Source organism: Oncorhynchus gorbuscha, linkage group LG12 (genome assembly GCF_021184085.1).
Source record: "Oncorhynchus gorbuscha isolate QuinsamMale2020 ecotype Even-year linkage group LG12, OgorEven_v1.0, whole genome shotgun sequence".
NCBI lineage: Eukaryota > Metazoa > Chordata > Actinopteri > Salmoniformes > Salmonidae > Oncorhynchus > Oncorhynchus gorbuscha.
The window spans coordinates 7,157,001-7,176,606 of record NC_060184.1 but is presented as its reverse complement, the minus strand read 5'-3'; the positions used below and the strand labels follow the sequence as shown (position 1 = coordinate 7,176,606).

At 44.7% G+C, this 19,606-nt stretch overlaps 1 protein-coding gene across 1 annotated transcript in view; it reads right to left on the bottom strand.

Annotated features, from left to right (window-relative positions):
- emilin1a (elastin microfibril interfacer 1a) overlaps positions 1-19,606 on the bottom strand; it is a 67,013-nt gene that overhangs the window by 5,433 nt on the left and 41,974 nt on the right. The window contains exons 3-15 of the mRNA XM_046291036.1: positions 18,583-18,782; positions 17,575-17,692; positions 17,108-17,213; positions 16,262-16,482; positions 14,758-15,376; positions 12,877-13,367; positions 12,599-12,647; positions 12,323-12,486; positions 12,015-12,120; positions 3,907-4,122; positions 3,101-3,299; positions 623-748; positions 257-274 (exon numbers count right to left, since the gene is read on the bottom strand). Of these exons, the coding sequence (XP_046146992.1) occupies positions 257-274; positions 623-748; positions 3,101-3,299; positions 3,907-4,122; positions 12,015-12,120; positions 12,323-12,486; positions 12,599-12,647; positions 12,877-13,367; positions 14,758-15,376; positions 16,262-16,482; positions 17,108-17,213; positions 17,575-17,692; positions 18,583-18,782 (2,633 nt within the window). The remainder of the gene's footprint in view (positions 1-256; positions 275-622; positions 749-3,100; positions 3,300-3,906; positions 4,123-12,014; positions 12,121-12,322; positions 12,487-12,598; positions 12,648-12,876; positions 13,368-14,757; positions 15,377-16,261; positions 16,483-17,107; positions 17,214-17,574; positions 17,693-18,582; positions 18,783-19,606) is intronic.

Here is a 19,606-nt window from a genome sequence, read left to right as displayed (position 1 = left end):
ATACAGTACATACAGTACAGTATAGTACATACAGTATAGTACATACAGTACAGTACATACAGTACAGTATAGTACATACAGTACAGTACATACAGTATAGTACATACAGTATAGGACAGAGTATAAACATGAAACGCTAACAAACATAAATGGTGTATGTCAGGATTGGTGTGGGATTCAACTGAGGGCAGATGAGAGAATATTCACTCAGATCAATGTTAACATAATTAATGAATAGTTAGACATTATAACATACCTTCTTCACCTCTCAGACCTGGGATGAAAGATGAGAAGAAAAATATTCAATAACACAACACTGCTTTAGGGCTCTGTACAATCCGCATGGCAGAAGGTTCAGCTCTACTGTGTGAATGCAATTTAGCGGCAAACCCTCCTGCTTTAGGCTGTATATTCTGGCTCAATACGCTGCGATACAGCTTGAATAGAGATCACTTTAGTTCATTTCAGAATTAAATTAATCGTAATGTCATGGTTATCAAACCTTGATTTGAGAGAAAATAAAACGCTGCACTCTGTACTTGTCAGTATCACAAGTGTTTACTGAGACCTCGCAGCCTTCCCCAAAGCTTCTGTATTACTTTGTGATGTGTTTTTGTTTTACCTGGAGGTCCCAGGGTCCCCTCTATGCCAGGTTTGCCTTGGGGCCCTTCTCTTCCTTGGGGTCCCTTTGGCCCTGGGAGTCCAGAGTAGCCCCTCTCTCCTCTCGGACCGGGCAGACCAGGGGAACCTTACACATGGAAGAAAGGGTGGACAGCTGACGCAAGCACACACATTTTCTCTTCGAAAATGTACCTTATTTCTAGTTTTGTTTTGTGATATTTGAATACAAAATAAGTATTTGCAAACAGCCCTGTACAGCCTTGATATTCAATACAACCATCAAGAAATCATTCCAGAAAACAGAACAGCTAGAAGATAGAAGCACTCGGTACTAAGTTATGAGTCTACTTTAGTGAGATAAACCACATGCCTAGAAAACTATTGAGCAAGACACACCACTGACCCACCACAGACCACCACGGTCCACCACAGACACAACACAGACACACCACAGACCACCACGGTCCACAACAGACCCTCACGGACCACCACAGACCACCACGGATCACCACAGACCACCACAGACACACCACAGACCACCACAGACACACCACAGACCCCCACGGACCACCACAGACCCCCACGGATCACCACAGACACACCACAGACCACCACCGACATACCACAGACAACCACAGACACAGCACAGACCACCACGGACCACCACAGACACACCATAGTCCAGGGTCCAAGTACAAGATAATCTCTCTGCTCCAAATAGTCTAGTCAGCAAGATCCACACCAGAGCAGAAAGTTGAGGAGGACATTTAAAAACTACCAGACACATAATGGGTTTATGTCTGGTCTGACCCGTTCGTCCTGACCTCGACCATCAACCTCCCTAATGATATCTCTTAACTTCTGCATTCTTGAAATGGGGCTTGGGCATTCTCATACGTACACTATATATACAAAAAAAGCATGTGGACACAACCTTTAAATTAGTGAATTCTATTTCAGCCACACCCACTGCTGACAGGTGTATAAAATCGAGCACACAGCCATGTAATCTCCATAGACAAACATTGGCATTAGAATGGCCTTACCAAAGAGCTTGATGACATTCAACATGGCACCGTCATAGGATGCCACCTTTCCAACAAGTCAGTCCATCGAATTTCTGCCCTGTTAGAGTGCTGTTATTGTCAAGTGGAAACATCTAGGAGCAACAACGGCTGAGCCGCAAAGTGCTAGGCCACACAAGCTCACAGAACAGGACCACCAAGTGCTGAAGCATGTAGCTTGTAAAAATCGTCTGTCCTTTGTTGCAACACTGATTACCGAGTTCCAAACTGCCTTTGGAAGCAACGTCAACACAAGAACTGTTCGTCAGGAGCTTCATGAAATGGGTTTCCGTGGCCGAGCAGCCTCACACAAGCCTAAGATCACCATAGACAATGCCAAGCGTCGGCTGGAGTGGTGTAAAGCTTGTCGCCATTGGACTCTGGGGCATTGAAAACGCATTCTCTGGAGTGATGAATCACGCTTTACCATATGGCAGTCCGACGGATGAATCTGGGTTTGACGGATGCCAGGAGAAGGCTACCTGCCCCAATATATAGTGCCAACTGTAAAGTTTGGTGGAGGAGGAATGATGGTCTGTGGCTGTTTTTCATGTTTGGGGCTAGGCCCCTTAGTCCCAGTGAAGGGAAATCTTAACACTACAGCATACAATGACATTCTAGACGATTCTGTGCTTCTAACTTTATGGAAACAGTTTGGTGAAGGCTGTTTCCTTGTTTCAGTTTGACAATGCCCCCATGCACAAAGCGAGGTCCATACAGAAATGGTTTGTCGAGATAAGCATGGAAGAATGTGACTGGCCTGCACAGAGCTCTGACCTCAAACCCATCGAAAACCTTGGGATGAATTGGTACGTTGACTGTGAGCCAGGCCTAATCGCCCAACATCAGTGCCCGACCTCACTAATGCTCTTGTGGCTGAATGGAAGCAAGTCCCCACAACAATGTTCCAACATCTAGTGGAAAGCCTTCCCAGAAGAGGGCAGGCTGTTATAGCAGCAATTGTTTCAACATCTAGTGGAAAAACTTCCCAGAAGAGTAGATGCTGTTATAGCAGCAATGTTCCAACATCTAGTGGAAAGCCTTCCCAGAAGAGTGGAGGCTGTAGTGGAAAGCCTTCCCAGAAGAGTGGAGGCTGTTATAGCAGCAATGTTCCACCATCTACTGGAAAGCCTAGACTGGAGGCTGTTATAGCAGCAAAGGGGGGGACCAACTCCTTATTAATGCTCATTATTTTGGAATGAGATGTTTGGCGATACTTTTAATCATGTAGTGTATCACAGACGTGCACTTAACTTCACTCTTAAAGTCCAAATCAACTGAAATAGTATATAGGATGCACTTTATTGTCCCTGGGGAGAAAATTGTCATCAACTCAATGACTTGGCTAGTTACTAAAAGGTCATTTCGTCCAACAATTTGGCACATTGCACTTCACCTCCCTTTAGTACACTCACCAACAAAGTCCTGTTGTTTAAAGCTGTGGAAGTCCTCGAGGACGTTGAGGACAGAGGTGTTGAGCCTGTTGATGTCAGAATGAACGTCTGGAAGCTGGACGTGCTGGATGTTGTCGATGGACTCGTCGTGGAAGATGACCGTAGAGTTGAGCGTGTTGACACAGTTCCACAGCCCTGACACCTGTCTGTTCAGCCCCTCCTTGATAATAATAATACAAAAATATTATACTCAACATCAGCCTTTCAAGAATTTCAAGGACAAAACACAAATGTAAAAAAAAAAAAAAAGATTTTAAAAAGTTCCTTAAAAAGAGATTCAGGCCTCCCGGGTGGTACAGTGGTTAAGGGTGCTGTACTACAGCGCCAGCAGTGCCACCAGAGACTCTGGGTTCGCGCCCAGGCTCTGTCGTAACCGGCCGCGACCGGGAGGTCCGTGGGGCGACGCACCATTGGCCTAGCGTCGTCCAGTTTAGGGAGGGTTTGGCCTGTAGGGATATCCTTGTGTCATTGCGCACCAGCGCCTCCTGTGGCGGGCCGGGCACAGTGCACGCTAACCAAGGTTGCCAGGTGCACGGTGTTTCCTCCGACACATTGGTGCGGCTGGCTTCCGGGTTGGATGCGCACTGTGTTAAGAAGCAGTGCGGCTGGTTGGGTTGTGTATCAGAGGACGCATGACTTTCAACCTTCGTCTCTCCTGAGCCCGTATGGGAGTTGTAGCGATGAGACAAGATAGTAGCTACTAAAAACAATTGGACACCACAAAATTGGGGAGAAAAAGGGGTAAAAAAAAACAAAAGGTTCACTACCTTGATCTTGGCCAGGCTGTTGGAGACACCATCCAGCCGGCCACAGACGTCCTCCATCTTGGAAAGCCTCTTGTCCAGCCCGTCCCCGGAGCGCCAACACTCCCCAATCTCCGTCACGTATTTAGTGGTGATGGTCTTTATCTCACGACCCAGGTCAGTGAAGCGCCCCCTGGTGTCCTTGACGTGCTCGTCCAGCTCTGTCTGCACGTGGTCCAACTTGGGGAAGGAGAGGTTGACAAGTGACTCATTACAATACAATACACAACTGTGAACTATAACTGTGCAATATAAAATGGATTTGCAGTATACAGGAACCATGTACAGTGCATTCGGAAAGTATTCAGACCACTTGACTTTTTTTCCCCACATTTTGTTACGTTGCAGCCTTATTCTATTTATTTATGAATTTCTACACACAATACCACATCATGACGAAGCAAAAACAGTTTTTTCGATTTTTTTTTTCAATAAAAACCAATATATAAATATGACATTTATATAAGTATTCAGACCCTTTACTCAGTACTTTGTTGAAGCACCTTTGGCAGTGATTACAGCCTCGAGTCTTCTTGGGTCTGACGCTACAAGCTTGGCACACCTGTATTTGGGGAGTTTCTCCCATTCTTCTCTGCAGATCCTCTCAAGCTCTGTCAGGTTGGAAGGGGAGTGTTGCTGCACAGCTATTTTCAGGTCTCTCCAGAGATGTTTGAGCGGGTTCAAGTCTGGGCTCTGGTTGGGCCACTCAAGGACATTCAGAGACTTGTCCCGAAGCCACTCCTGCACTGTCGTGACTGTGTGCTTCGGGATATCGGGTTCCTTGTCACCTCCCTGACCAAGACCCTTCTCCCCCGATTGCTCAGTTTGGCCGGGCAGCTAGCAATCATTCTGATTGGCTGGGCCTGGCTCCCCTGTGGGTGAACCTGGCTTCCAAGTGGGGGGGCCTATGCCCTCCCAGGCCCACCCATGGCTGCGCCACTTCCCAGTCATGTGGAATCCATAGAATAGGACCTAATGAATTTATTTCAAATGACTGATTTCCTTATATTAACTGTAACACTGATCTTGGGAACCTTCAACACTGCAGACACTGCAGACCTTCAACACTGCAGACACTGCAGACCTTCAACACTGCAGACATGTTTTGCTACCCTTCCCCAGATCTGTGCTTCAACACTGCAGACATGTTTTGCTACCCTTCCCCAGATCTGTGCTTCAACACTGCAGACATGTTTTGCTACCCTTCCCCAGATCTGTGCTTCAACACTGCAGACATGTTTTGCTACCCTTCCCCAGATCTGTGCTTCAACACTGCAGACATGTTTTGCTACCCTTCCCCAGATCTGTGCTTCAACATGCAGACATGTTTTGCTACCCTTCCCCAGATCTGTGCTTCAACACTGCAGACATGTTTTGCTACCCTTCCCCAGATCTGTGCTTCAACACTGCAGACATGTTTTGCTACCCTTCCCCAGATCTGTGCTTCAACACTGCAGACATGTTTTGCTACCCTTCCCCAGATCTGTGCTTCAACACTGCAGACATGTTTTGCTACCCTTCCCCAGATCTGTGCTTCAACACTGCAGACATGTTTTGCTACCCTTCCCCAGATCTGTGCTTCAACACTGCAGACATGTTTTGCTACCCTTCCCCAGATCTGTGCTTCAACACTGCAGACATGTTTTGCTACCCTTCCCCAGATCTGTGCTTCAACACTGCAGACATGTTTTGCTACCCTTCCCCAGATCTGTGCTTCAACACTGCAGACATGTTTTGCTACCCTTCCCCAGATCTGTGCTTCAACACAATCCTGTCTCAGAGCTCTACGGACAATTCCTTCCACCTCATGGTTTTGTTATTTTGCTCTGACACGCACTGTCAACTGTGGGATCTTTTAAATAGACAGGTGTGTGCCTTTCCAAATCATGTCCAATCAATTGAATTTACCACAGGTGGACTCCAGGATGCACCTGAGCTAAATGTCGAGGCTCAAAGCAAAGGGTCTGAATATAAGGTATCTTTAAAAAAAAAGATTTAATACATTTGTAAAAATGTATAAAAAACCTGTTCTTGCTTTGTTTTTTATTGTGTATAGTGTGTAGATTGAGGATTGGGAAGAAAACTTTTTTTTTTATAAAGCTGTAAAGTAACAAAATGTAGAACAAGGGAAGGGGTCTGAATACTTTCAACATGGACATGTGGATCTACTAAATCTATGGTGGGGGGGGGGCTGTATGTCATGACTGTATATCTGATGCACCACCTCATTTCAACATGGACATTTGGGTAATATTTGGTAGAGACGTTGATGAATCAACTTTTTAATCGTCCACTCAAAAAGACAGCCAGAAGAATGTTGAATTCCGGACGTGTTATCACTGTGCTTTCAACCATCTAGAAGCACGACCAAATTCCAATGGTTTAGGTTGTCATATAAGGGCTCTATTTTAACAAACCTAACGTAGTGGTCAGTCTAAGGGATCTATTTTAACAAACCTAACGTAGTGGTCAGTCTAAGGGATCTATTTTAACAAACCTAACACAATGGGAAATCTAAGGGATCTATTTTAACAAACGTAATGTAGTGGTCAGTCTAAGGGCTCTATTTTAACAAACCTAACACAATGGGAAATCTAAGGGCTCTATTTTAACAAACCTGTAGTGGTCTAAGGGCTCTATTTTAACAAACCTAACACAATGGGCTCTATTTTAACAAACCTAACGTAGTGGCTCTATTTTAACAAACCTAACATAGTGGTCAGTCTAAGGGCTCTATTTTAACAAACCTAACGTAGTGGTCAGTCTAAGGGCTCTATAACAAACCTAACGTAGTGGTCAGTCTTTTAACAAACCTAACGTAGTGGTCAGTCTAAGGGCTCTATTTTAACAAACCTAACGTAGTGGTCAGTCTAAGGGCTCTATTTTAACAAACCTAACGTAGTGGTCAGTCTAAGGGCTCTATTTTAACAAACCTAACGTAGTGGTCAGTCTAAGGGCTCTATTTTAACAAACCTAACGTAGTGGTCAGTCTAAGGGATCTATTAATTTAACAAACCTAACGTAGTGGTCAGTCTAAGGGCTCTATTTTAACAAACCTAACGTAGTGGTCAGTCTAAGGGCTCTATTTTAACAAACCTAACGTAGTGGTCAGTCTAAGGGCTCTATTTTTCTAAGGGCTCTATTTTAACAAACCTAACGTAGTGGTCAGTCTAAGGGCTCTATTTTAACAAATCTATTAATTTAACAAACCTAACGTAGTGGTCAGTCTAAGGGCTCTATTTTAACAAACCTAACGTAGTGGTCAGTCTAAGGGCTCTATTTTAACAAACCTAACGTAGTGGTCAGTCTAAGGGCTCTATTTTAACAAACCTAACGTAGTGGTCAGTCTAAGGGCTCTATTTTAACAAACCTAACGTAGTGGTCAGTCTAAGGGCTCTATTTTAACAAACCTAATGTAGTGGTCAGTCTAAGGGCTCTATTTTAACAAACCTAGCGTAGTGGTCAGTCTAAGGGCTCTAATAATTTAACAAACCTAACACAATGGGAAATCTAAGTGCTGGCAGTAGCACTATAGGTCCCTGCGTGTGTCAGAACTATTTCTATTCACAGCTGTATGAGTGCAATAGCTGGTGGTAGTCTGAATGGGCAGAGATAATCATGTAAATATTTTGTCCCATGTTTTATGAATTGGAATAAACCATCCCAGAAATATTCCAAACCCACAAAAAGCTTATTTCTCTCCAATTTTGTGCACAAATTTGTTTCCATCCCTGTTAGTGAGCATTTCCCTTTTGCCAAGATTATCCATCCACCTGACAGGTGTGGCATATCAAGAAACGGATTAAACTGCATGATCATTACACACATGCACCTTGTGCTGTGGACATTAGGACATTAAAATGCTCTTTACCTGACTTGCTTTTCAAAGATGGCTAGAAATGTACATGTTTTGTGTGCTTGTAGGAAGCAACCAATCCCACATTATTAACTAGAAATTACCTATAAACAAAATGTGCACAGGTGGCTACATGCAGCTCTCGCTTTGATGACAAAACAAGCGCATTTACTCACCACCGCTCATGCTGTAAACACAGTCCAGTTCAAAGTGAACGGCACAGATCCATATATGGCCATGGCTATTTGCATATAGGCCTACTGCAGCTCTGATTGGTTATGGCACACCTACTGGCCTGAGTCGTGCATGTCAATGCAAGAGACTCCTACTCCAATACAAAATAACCACCAGTCAGGAGGATCCAGACAGCCCAAGAGGTATGCTGAGCTACGCAGAAAAATAGACATATATTTTACCTAGAAATAAGCATAATGATTATGGCTCTAGACTGCAGGAAACCGCTATTTTCAGGTGTTTGAATTATTGTTATTATTTTTATTCAACTTCCGGACAGGGGGTCAAGCACCCCTCCCAGACCACCCCCCAGCCATTCTCACCTACTTTGTGCACCCTCCGATGTTTTGGGGTAAATGACATCCCTGGTTGAGATTACATTAAAAGTCCATGGCGCAAGTGATCAATGCTGTTTGAGATTCTGCTCAGATTATAACAGCAATTGTGAAAATCTCCACAGACCTGCGACCCTTTGCACGCTTTCTTCAACATGCAAGCTACAACCAGCTATATTTTACCCAGAGTCTCTCTCTAGTTGAGTCTCTCTCTAGTTGAGTCTCTCTCTAGTTGAGTCTCTCTCTAGTTGAGTCTCTCGCTAATTGAGTCTCTATCTAGTTGAGTCTCTATCTAGTTGAGTCTCTCTCTAATTGAGTCTCTCTCTCTAGTTGAGTCTCTCTCTAGTTGAGTCTCTCGCTAATTGAGTCTCTCTCTAGTTGAGTCTCTCTCTAATTGAGTCTCTCTCTAGTTGAGTCTCTCTCTAATTGAGTCTCTCTCTAGTTGAGTCTCTCTCTCTAGTTGAGTCTCTCTCTAATTGAGTCTCTCTCTAGTTGAGTCTCTCTATCTAGTTGAGTCTCTCTCTAATTGAGTCTCTCTCTCGTTGAGTCTCTCTCTAGTTGAGTCTCTCTCTAGTTGAGTCTCTCTCTCTAGTTGAGTCTCTCTCTAATTGAGTCTCTCTCTAGTTGAGTCTCTCTCTAGTTGAGTCTCTCTCTAATTGAGTCTCTCTCTAGTTGAGTCTCTCTCTAATTGAGTCTCTCTCTAATTGAGTCTCTCTCTCTAGTTGAGTCTCTCTCTAGTTGAGTCTCTCTCTCTAGTTGAGTCTCTCTCTCTAGTTGAGTCTCTCTCTAATTGAGTCTCTCTCTAGTTGAGTCTCTCTCTAGTTGAGTCTCTCTCTCTAGTTGAGTCTCTCTCTAATTGAGTCTCTCTCTAGTTGAGTCTCTCTCTAATTGAGTCTCTCTCTAATTGAGTCTCTCTCTAGTTGAGTCTCTCTCTAATTGAGTCTCTCGCTAATTGAGTCTCTCTCTAGTTGAGTCTCTCTCTAGTTGAGTCTCTCTCTAGTTGAGTCTCTCTCTAGTTGAGTCTCTCTCTCTAGTTGAGTCTCTCTCTCTAGTTGAGTCTCTCTATCTAGTTGAGTCTCTCTCTAGTTGAGTCTCTCTCTAATTGAGTCTCTCTCTAGTTGAGTCTCTCTCTAGTTGAGTCTCTCTCTAGTTGAGTCTCTCTCTAGTTGAGTCTCTCTCTAGTTGAGTCTCTCTCTAGTTGAGTCTCTCTCTAGTTGAGTCTCTCTCTAGTTGAGTCTCTCTCTAGTTGAGTCTCTCTCTCTAGTTGAGTCTCTCTCTCTAGTTGAGTCTCTCTCTCTAGTTGAGTCTCTCTATCTAGTTGAGTCTCTCTCTCTAGTTGAGTCTCTCTCTCTAGTTGAGTCTCTCTCTCTAGTTGAGTCTCTCTCTAGTTGAGTCTCTCTCTAGTTGAGTCTCTCTCTAGTTGAGTCTCTCTAATTGAGTCTCTCTCTAATTGAGTCTCTCTCTAATTGAGTCTCTCTCTAGTTGAGTCTCTCTCTAATTGAGTCTCTCTCTAGTTGAGTCTCTCTCTCTAGTTGAGTCTCTCTCTCTAGTTGAGTCTCTCTCTAGTTGAGTCTCTCTAGTTGAGTCTCTCTCTAATTGAGTCTCTCTCTAGTTGAGTCTCTCTCTAATTGAGTCTCTCTCTCGTTGAGTCTCTCTCTAGTTGAGTCTCTCTCTAGTTGATTCTCTCTCTAGTTGAGTCTCTCTCTAGTTGAGTCTCTCTCTAGTTGATTCTCTCTCTAGTTGAGTCTCTCTCTAGTTGAGTCTCTCTCTCTAGTTGAGTCTCTCTCTAGTTGAGTCTCTCTCTAGTTGAGTCTCTCTGTCTAGTTGAGTCTCTCTCTAGTTGAGTCTCTCTCTAGTTGATTCTCTCTCTAGTTGAGTCTCTCTCTAGTTGAGTCTCTCTCTCTAGTTGAGTCTCTCTCTCTAGTTGAGTCTCTCTCTAGTTGAGTCTCTCTCTCTAGTTGAGTCTCTCTGTCTAGTTGAGTCTCTCTCTAGTTGAGTCTCTCTCTCTAGTTGAGTCTCTCTCTAATTGAGTCTCTCTATAGTCATGGCTTTAAAAGGTTTTTACATCAAAGTATCGATTTTGCTGTGCGTTCAAGGCTTATTTTGACGCGGTGATATAGATCCATCTGATTGGCCAGCGGTACGCCAATAGCAGTACAATACAGTACCACCAACAGCACACAAAAAAAAGAGCGTCGTTTTTTTTTTTACAGACATTTTGGGGGATCGACTGGTTGGTTACCACTGCCCAGTGGCCTATATGCATTGTCTATTTGTAGTTGAACCCCAAAATGTGGTTGAAGGTTGAATTAGAACAATTGCTGTTGATGACTTTGCTATTTTTTTTTATTATAGAGTATGGTACATTTCATTTGCTTTGTTAAACCTACCCTTTGGAATGACTTCGATAGCAACTGTAAAACTATTTAGCTATTAAGAGATCTCGCAATAATCATTCGCACAACACGATAGCACATTGGTAGCAGTCAGTGACAAATATCAATCCTAAGAAAGGCTGGGCTTGGTTAAAACCCTGGAAGGGAGACCAAAGACCAGCTGTAGATACATCAACTCTCCAGTAGGAGGTGCTGTAGATACATCAACTCTCCAGTAGGAGGTGCTGTAGATAGATCAACTCTCCAGTAGGAGGTGCTGTAGATAGATCAACTCTCAAATAGTAGGAGGTGCTGTAGACAGATCGACGCTCCAGTAATGATGTGCTGTAGATAGATCAACTCTCCAGTAGGAGGTGCTGTAGACAGATCAACTCTCCAGTAATGATGTGCTGTAGATAGATCAACTCTCCAGTAGGAGGTGCTGTAGATACATCAACTCTCCAGTAGGAGGTGCTGTAGATACATCAACTCTCCAGTAGGAGGTGCTGTAGACAGATCGACGCTCCAGTAGGAGGTGCTGTAGACAGATCAACTCTCCAGTAGGAGGTGCTGTAGATAGATCAACTCTCCAGTAGGAGGTGCTGTAGATAGATCAACTCTCCAGTAGGAGGTGCTGTAGATACATCAACTCTCCAGTAGGAGGTGCTGTAGATACATCAACTCTCCAGTAGGAGGTGCTGTAGATAGATCAACTCTCCAGTAGGATATGCTGTGCTGTAGATACATCAACTCTCCAGTAGGAGGTGCTGTAGATAGATCAACTCTCCAGTAGGAGGTGCTGTAGATAGATCAACTCTCCAGTAGGAGGTGCTGTAGATACATCAACTCTCCAGTAGGAGGTGCTGTAGATAGATCAACTCTCCAGTAGGAGGTGCTGTAGATACATCAACTCTCCAGTAGGGAGGTGCTGTAATGTAGACAGATCAACTCTCCAGTAGGAGGTGCTGTAGATAGATCAACTCTCCAGTAGGAGGCGCTGCCCAGACTATAGTTGAAAATTGGTTACCATGATGACCTAAATCCTGTGGTTGAAATTTCAGCCTCTATACAACAGTTGATTACGTAGATTCCACATCACAATACTTTGACATATTACGTTGAAACAACTTTGAAACAACTTTGAAACAATGTTAAAATGTATTGAAACAACGTTGATTCAAACAGTTTCTGCCCAGTGGGAATTGTCTGTCTGCAAACAATGAAAACGCAGTACACTTTCTGTTAAAAACAGACAATAAAAGTATATCTAACCTCAGACATGATGTTATCCTTGGTAGAGTCCAGGTCTGTGATGGTGTTGCCATGCCTCTGGACTGTATGACCGAGCCCCTTCACAGAGTCATTCAGGGTAGTAAACCTGTACAACAGTGGTGGGTTATACTAATGATATAACATCTATTATCAAATCAGATCATCTTGTCTGTTTTATCAGAGGAATGTGCGTCCCAAATGGGACCCTAGTTCATTTATAGTGCACTACTTTATAGCTCAGAGAGCCCAAATGTAATGCACTACATAGGGAATAATAGTGCCATTTGGAACGCAGAGGGAAGATTTACCTGATGGTGAACTTGGATAGTTCCCCCTGGATGGATTTCAGGTCCGCCCCCAACCGTCCGTGGAGGGTCGTATGTCCGTCCAGGTTTTTCTTTAGGTCCGTCAGGCCGGTCTTACAGTTCCCTGTGCACTCCTCCACTTCCTCCTTCAGCCTCCCCACTTCCTCCTTTTAGATAACAAACATACACAGCTATATATTCACACATGACAGATACAACTACAGATGAGTAAACATTAACATATAGTCATGAAAATGACTTTTCATTCATGTCATTTACCTGCAGGTTGGAGCACAGCTGGGAACAAGAAGAGTCTTCAGAGTCAAACCTGTTGAGAGCAAGATGGCGGCTGTTACTGTGGTGAAAGACATTATGCCCATTTTACTTTGCTATTCAATAACTACACACACACACACACACACACACACACACACACACACACACACACACACACACACACACACACACACACACACACACACACACACACACACACACACACACACACACACACACACACACACACACACACACACACACAAAACAAATAATCCAACCTGTTGCGCAGGTTGGTCAGTTCCGCTTGGCACCTCCCGATGGCGCTGTTGGTGCTGTTGGTGAACGACTGCAGGTCTCGTTCTACTGTGCTACAGATGGAGCAGTCGTCCACGCTCCGCCCCAGCGTCTCCACCTCCGTGACTATCTGATTGAAGCGTTCGCTGTCCTCCCCCGTCAATCCTTTGATCTTCTTAACGTCGTTGCTGAGCTCCACCACTCTGTCTATTATAGAGTCGCCAGTCAGCGATAGGTCCTTGAGTCTGGTATCAAACTTCTGGATGTCCTCCTTGTTGGCCACTACTGTCCACTCCAGGGTCTTGACCATGTCTTCTGTCTTACCGCCCTTCCCGTTGGGGCCGCAGGTCTCGGAGCACATGTCCACTGTCCTCGACAGTTTGGTGTCGATAAAGTTTGTTGTGTTCTCTAGTTGACCCAGTCGTCGGCTGTGGTCAGTAACCGTGTCCGCCAGGACTGTGAGGTCCAGCTCCACCTTGAAGATATAGAGGAATAGTAGGTAGTCTACATGACACCCCCTGGACAGGACACCCCCTGGACAGGACACTAGTCTATCTCCTGTTTCTGTAGGGAGACAGCTTGATGTACCAGGACACCCCCTGGACAGGACACTAGTCTATCTCCTGTTTCTGTAGTGAGACAGCTTGATGTACCAGGACACCCCCTGGACAGGACACTAGTCTGTCTCCTGTTTCTGTAGGGAGACAGCTTGATGTACCAGGCCACCCCCTGGACAGGACACTAGTCTATCTCCTGTTTCTGTAGTGAGGAAGCTTGATGTACCAGTACACCCCCTGGACAGGATACTAGTCTATCTCCTGTTTCTGTAGTGAGACAGCTTGATGTACCAGTACACCCCCTGGACAGGACACTAGTCTATCTCCTGTTTCTGTAGAGAGACAGCTTGATGTACCAGTACACCCCCTGGACAGGACACTAGTCTATCTCCTGTTTCTGTAGAGAGACAGCTTGATGTACCAGTACACCCCCTGGACAGGACACTAGTCTATCTCCTGTTTCTGTAGTGAGACAGCTTGATGTACCAGTACACCCCCTGGACAGGACACTAGTCTATCTCCTGTTTCTGTAGTGAGACAGCTTGATGTACCAGTACACCCCCTGGACAGGACACTAGTCTATCTCCTGTTTCTGTAGTGAGACAGCTTGATGTACCAGGACACCCCCTGGACAGGACACTAGTCTATCTCCTGTTTCTGTAGTGAGACAGCTTGATGTACCAGTACACACCCTGGACAGGACACTAGTCTGTCTCCTGTTTCAGTAGCAGCTTGATGTACCAGGACACCCCCTGGACAGGACACTAGTCTATCTCCTGTTGCTGTAGTGAGGAAGCTTGATGTACCAGTACACCCCCTGGACAGGACACTAGTCTATCTCCTGTTTCTGTAGAGAGACAGCTTGATGTACCAGTACACCCACTGGACAGGACACTAGTCTATCTCCTGTTTCTGTAGTAAGACAGCTTGATGTACCAGTACACCCCCTGGACAGGACACTAGTCTATCTCCTGTTTCTGTAGTAAGACAGCTTGATGTACCAGTACACCCCCTGGACAGGACATTAGTCTATCTCCTGTTTCTGTAGTAAGACAGCTTGATGTACCAGTACACCCCCTGGACAGGACACTAGTCTGTCTCCTGTTTCTGTAGTAAGACAGCTTGATGTACCAAAACATCCCCTGGACAGGACACTAGTCTATCTCCTGTTTCTGTAGTAAGACAGCTTGATGTACCAGTACACCCCCTGGACAGGACACTAGTCTGTCGCAGGGCCTTAACCCAATCCAACATGTGTTTTTAATGTAGGCCTGTACACAGCGCTGAAACAGAGAAAAGTATGATTACCTTGCCTATCCTGTAGCCGTGGTCATCCATGTGGCTGAGGACTATGTTACGGATGGTGGTGACCTCTCTCTGCAGGTTGTCCTTCATGTTGTTTCCTGTGTTGGTGAACTTCTGCTCTGTCTTCCTCACCGTGTTGTTCAGCCTCCTCTCCACCTCCCTCAGTCTACTGTTCAACTTCTCCTCCGTCACCTTCGTCCTCCCTCCTTTCTCACCTCCTCCGCCTTCACCCGACCCACCACCCAGCTCCTTGTCCAGGCGCTCTTTGATGACATCATAACCCTGTGCTGTGGCGTTAAACTTCCCCTCCGTGGTGGTCAGCCTCCTCTCCACCTCCCTCAGTCTACTGTTCAACTTCTCCTCCGTCACCTTCGCCCTCCCTCCTTTCTCACCTCCTCCTCCGCCTTCACCCGACCCACCACCCAGCTCCTTGTCCAGGCGCTCTTTGATGACATCATAGCCCTGTGCTGTGGCGTTAAACTTGCCCTCCGTGGTGGTCAGCCTCCTGTCCATCTCTGTGACGGTGTTGCAGCAGCCCTGTGTACGTTCCATCTCCCTCCTGGTGACCTCCATGTTGTGGCGATAGTGTTGCTCCATGGAACTCAGCAACTTCTCCAGAGCACTAATTGAAATCGAATCCAATTTTATTTGGTCACATACACACGTGGTTAGCAGATGTTATTGGTCACATGGTTAGCAGATGTTATTGGTCACATGGTTAGCAGATGTTATTGGTCACATGGTTAGCAGATGTTATTGGTCACATACACACATGGTTAGCAGATGTTATTGGTCACATGGTTAGCAGATGTTATTGGTCACATGGTTAGCAGATGTTAATGGTCACATGGTTAGCAGATGTTAATGGTCACATGGTTAGCAGATGTTATTGGTCACATACACATGCCAACGCTCTAACCACTAGACTACCTGCCTCCTCTACACTCTAACCACTAGACTACCTGCCTCCTCTACACTCTAACCACTAGGCCACACTGCCTCCTCTACACTCTAACCACTAGGCCACCCTGCCGCCTCTACACTCTAACCACTAGGCTACCCTGCTGCCCCATAAATGAATGAGTGATGGTACAGAATGGCATAGGCAAGATGCCGTAGATGGTATAGAGTACAGTATATATACATATGAGATGAGTAATGTAGGGTATGTAAACATATAACAGTGGCACTGTTTAAAGTGGCTAGTGATACATGTATTACATAAAGATGCAGTAGATGATATAGAGTACAGTATATACATATACTTATGAGATGAGTAATGTAGGGTATGTAAACATTATATTAAGTAGCATTGTTTAAAGTGGCTAGTGATACATGTATTACATAAAGATGCAGTAGATGGTGGGGTGAAATTAGTGCCGAATAATTTGTTCTGAATTCAATATTTACTTATTGCCTTGTTTATCAATTTAATTTCTGGATACTAATTATAATATATTTGAAATCAGATTCCATTTCTGTTGTTGGCAGTCGTATTCCTCCGTACCTGATCCTCTCCTGGTCACTCTTCTGCTGCTTCCTCATGTCCTCCACCCCGCTCTGGCAGGAGGAGCACGACAGACTGACCCTCCTCTCCAGCTCGCGGAGGATCTCCTCCTTCATGGCGTCCATCTTGTCTGTGACAGCCCCGTCTAGCTCATTGCCGCGGGAACCTCTGTCACCATTGACCAAATGGTTGTTGATGGACAGCAGGGTCTGGTCGTGGACCTGAGAGGAGAAAAGAGTAGAGGATAGTGTTTGGGAGCTGTTTACACAGAAATGGTGTGTGTGTGTGTACACGTGTGTGTGCACGTGTGTGTGTGTGTGTGTGTGTGTGTGTGTGTGTGTGTGTGTGTGTGTGTGTGTGTGTGTGTGTGTGTGTGTGTGTGTGTGTGTGTGTGTGTGTGTGTGTGTGTGTGTGTGTGTGTGTGTGTGTGTGTACGTGTGTGTACGTGTGTGTACGTGTGTGTGTGTGTGTGTGTGTACTGTGTGTGTGTACGCGTGTGCGTGTGTGTGTGTGTGTGTGTGTGTGTGTGTGTGTGTGTGTGTGTGTGTGTGTGTGTGTGTGTGTGTGTGTGTGTGTGTGTGTGTGTGTGTACCTGTGTGTGCGTGCGCACGCGTGTGCGTGTGTGTGTGTGTACGTGTGTGTGTGTGTGTGTGTGTGTGTGTGTGTGTGTGTGTGTGTGTGTGTGTGTGTGTGTGTGCGCACGTGTGTGTGTGTGTGTGTGTGTGTGTGTGTGTGTGTGTGTGTGTGTGTGTGTGTGTGTGTGTGTGTGTGTGTGTGTGTGTGTGTGTGTGTGTGTGTGTGTGTGTGCGTGCGTGCGCGCGTGCGTGTGTGTGTGTGTGTGTGTACCTGCGTGCGATTGTCCAGTTGGTCCAGTTTGGTCTGAATGTAGTGGATGGTCTCTTTCATGGGCTTGGCTGCGTCTGCAGGGGTCCTGTCTCCGTTCAGGCCTGGCCTGTGGGGTCCAAAATCAAAGCTATAAGCACATTAAAAATAGATATTGATGCTGGATAAGATATCATCGTGTTTCGATTCCCAAAAGTGAATTTACGTTCTATGTTCAGTATCTTAGTTTTACCAGTATACGTTTATTTATAGAAAATAATCCAGATTTGTTTTTCTTCCCAGTGCATTATATACAAGATATAACCAGCAGCACAGCATTCTACCAAATTAATTAAACACATTTAGTAAAACAATTTATTATTATAAATTTGCTTTTGGGAGCAGTACAACTCTGTGGGGTAATCTTTTAGTCTCCGGCCCAAGTGGAAACCTAACCCTACATAATACACTACTGTTTGTGTTGGTCTGACCTCCTAGTTCCGTCTTGGAGCCTCAGGTTCATGCCCGTCATGGTGGACTGTATGTCACGGAGGTCCTTGGTCAACCTCTGAATAGTCTCCTCCATTTGTCTCATCCTGTCATTGTCAACTGGAGCAGGGAGACACAGGTTTATCATTCAACATTCAGAACTAACAGCCTTTTTCCCAGACAAAGATTCTCCATTCAACATTCAAAACTAACAGCCTTATTCCCAGACAAAGATTCTCCATTCAACATTCAAAACTAACAGCCTTATTCCCAGATAAAGATTCTCTATTCAAAACTAACAGCCTTATTCCCAGATAAAGATTCTCTATTCAAAACTAACAGCCTTATTCCCAGACAAAGATTCTCCATTCAACATTCAAAACTAACAGCCTTTTTCCCAGACAAAGATTCTCCATTCAACATTCAAAACTAACAGCCTTATTCCCAGACAAAGATTCTCCATTCAACATTCAAAACTAACAGCCTTATTCCCAGATAAAGATTCTCCATTCAAAACTAACAGCCTTATTCCCAGATAAAGATTCTCCATTCAAAACTAACAGCCTTATTCCCAGATAAAGATTCTCTATTCAAAACTAACAGCCTTATTCCCAGATAAAGATTCTCCATTCAAAACTAACAGCCTTTTTCCCAGACAAAGATTCTCCATTCAAAGCACGTTTAAGTCCAGGACAAGGCTTAATCTGTGCCTGGGAAAACGGGCCATAGAGTTCTTTGAATTAAGAGTTTTCCAAACCAATACATTCTTGTGATTGTCCAAGTATTGAGCCACAAAGCCACATTTCCTAGCTTCAACTTATCCAAGCAAAAGGACTTGGACTGTTCTTTGATATTGAAATATAGTGATCTACCCTATATTAATAACTGTGTCAGAGATGATGTGTGAGAGAGATGTTATATTAATAACTGTGTCAGAGATGATGTGTGAGAGAGATGTTATATTAATACCTGTGTCAGAGATGATGTGTGAGAGAGATGTTGAAACCTACCCTCTCCTCCCTTCTGCCCATTTCCATTGTTGTATCCGGTCTGTGTGACGTGAGGTCGTCCCGCTGTGACCTGGCTGTCCCCGGTCCCTGTTGGACCATCATAGCAGTCGTCCCCGGAGTAACCATGACAACACTTCCACTCCATCTCTGTCACCATTTTATAGGCCACCTTGTACCTGGGCCTCCGGTACGTACGATACCTGCAGTGGACACAGGTGAGACACAGTTAAAGATGAAGCAGGTAAAGGTGAGACAGGTAAAGATGAGACAGGTAAAGATGAGACAGGTAAAGTTGAGACAGGTAAAGATGAGACAGGTAAAGATGAGACAGGTAAAGTTGAGACAGGTAAAGGTGAGACGGATAAAGGTGAGACAGGTAAAGGTGAGACGGGTAAAGGTGAGACGGGTAAAGGTGAGACGGGTAAAGGTGAGACAGGTAAAGATGAGACGGGTAAAGGTGAGACAGGTAAAGATGAAACAGGTAAAGGTGAGTCGGGTAAAGGTGAGACAGGTAAAGGTGAGACAGGTAAAGATGAAACAGGTAAAGGTGAGACAGGTGCTGATCTAACCACAGAAGGTCAGTCCTATATTTGAGTCACTGTTGGTGAGGAAAGCCAGTTGCAGAGTAAACGTCTCAATTTTCCTGCTTTCACTTCATTCTTTATTCTGTTAAGATCTAAATGAGGGTTAATGTTGACGAGGCTGTGGAGTATTTTATTCTGTTAAGATCTAAATGAGGGTTAATGTTGACGAGGCTGTGGAGTATTTTATTCTGTTAAGATCTAAATGAGGGTTAATGTTGACGAGGCTGTGGAGTATTTATTCTGTTTAGATCTAATTGAGGGTTATTGTTGACGAGGCTGTGGAGTATTTTATTCTGTTAAGATCTAAATGAGGGTTAATGTTGACGAGGCTGTGGAGTATTTTATTCTGTTAAGATCTAAATGAGGGTTAATGTTGACGAGGCTGTGGAGTATTTTATTCTGTTAAGATCTAAATGAGGGTTAATGTTGACGAGGCTGTG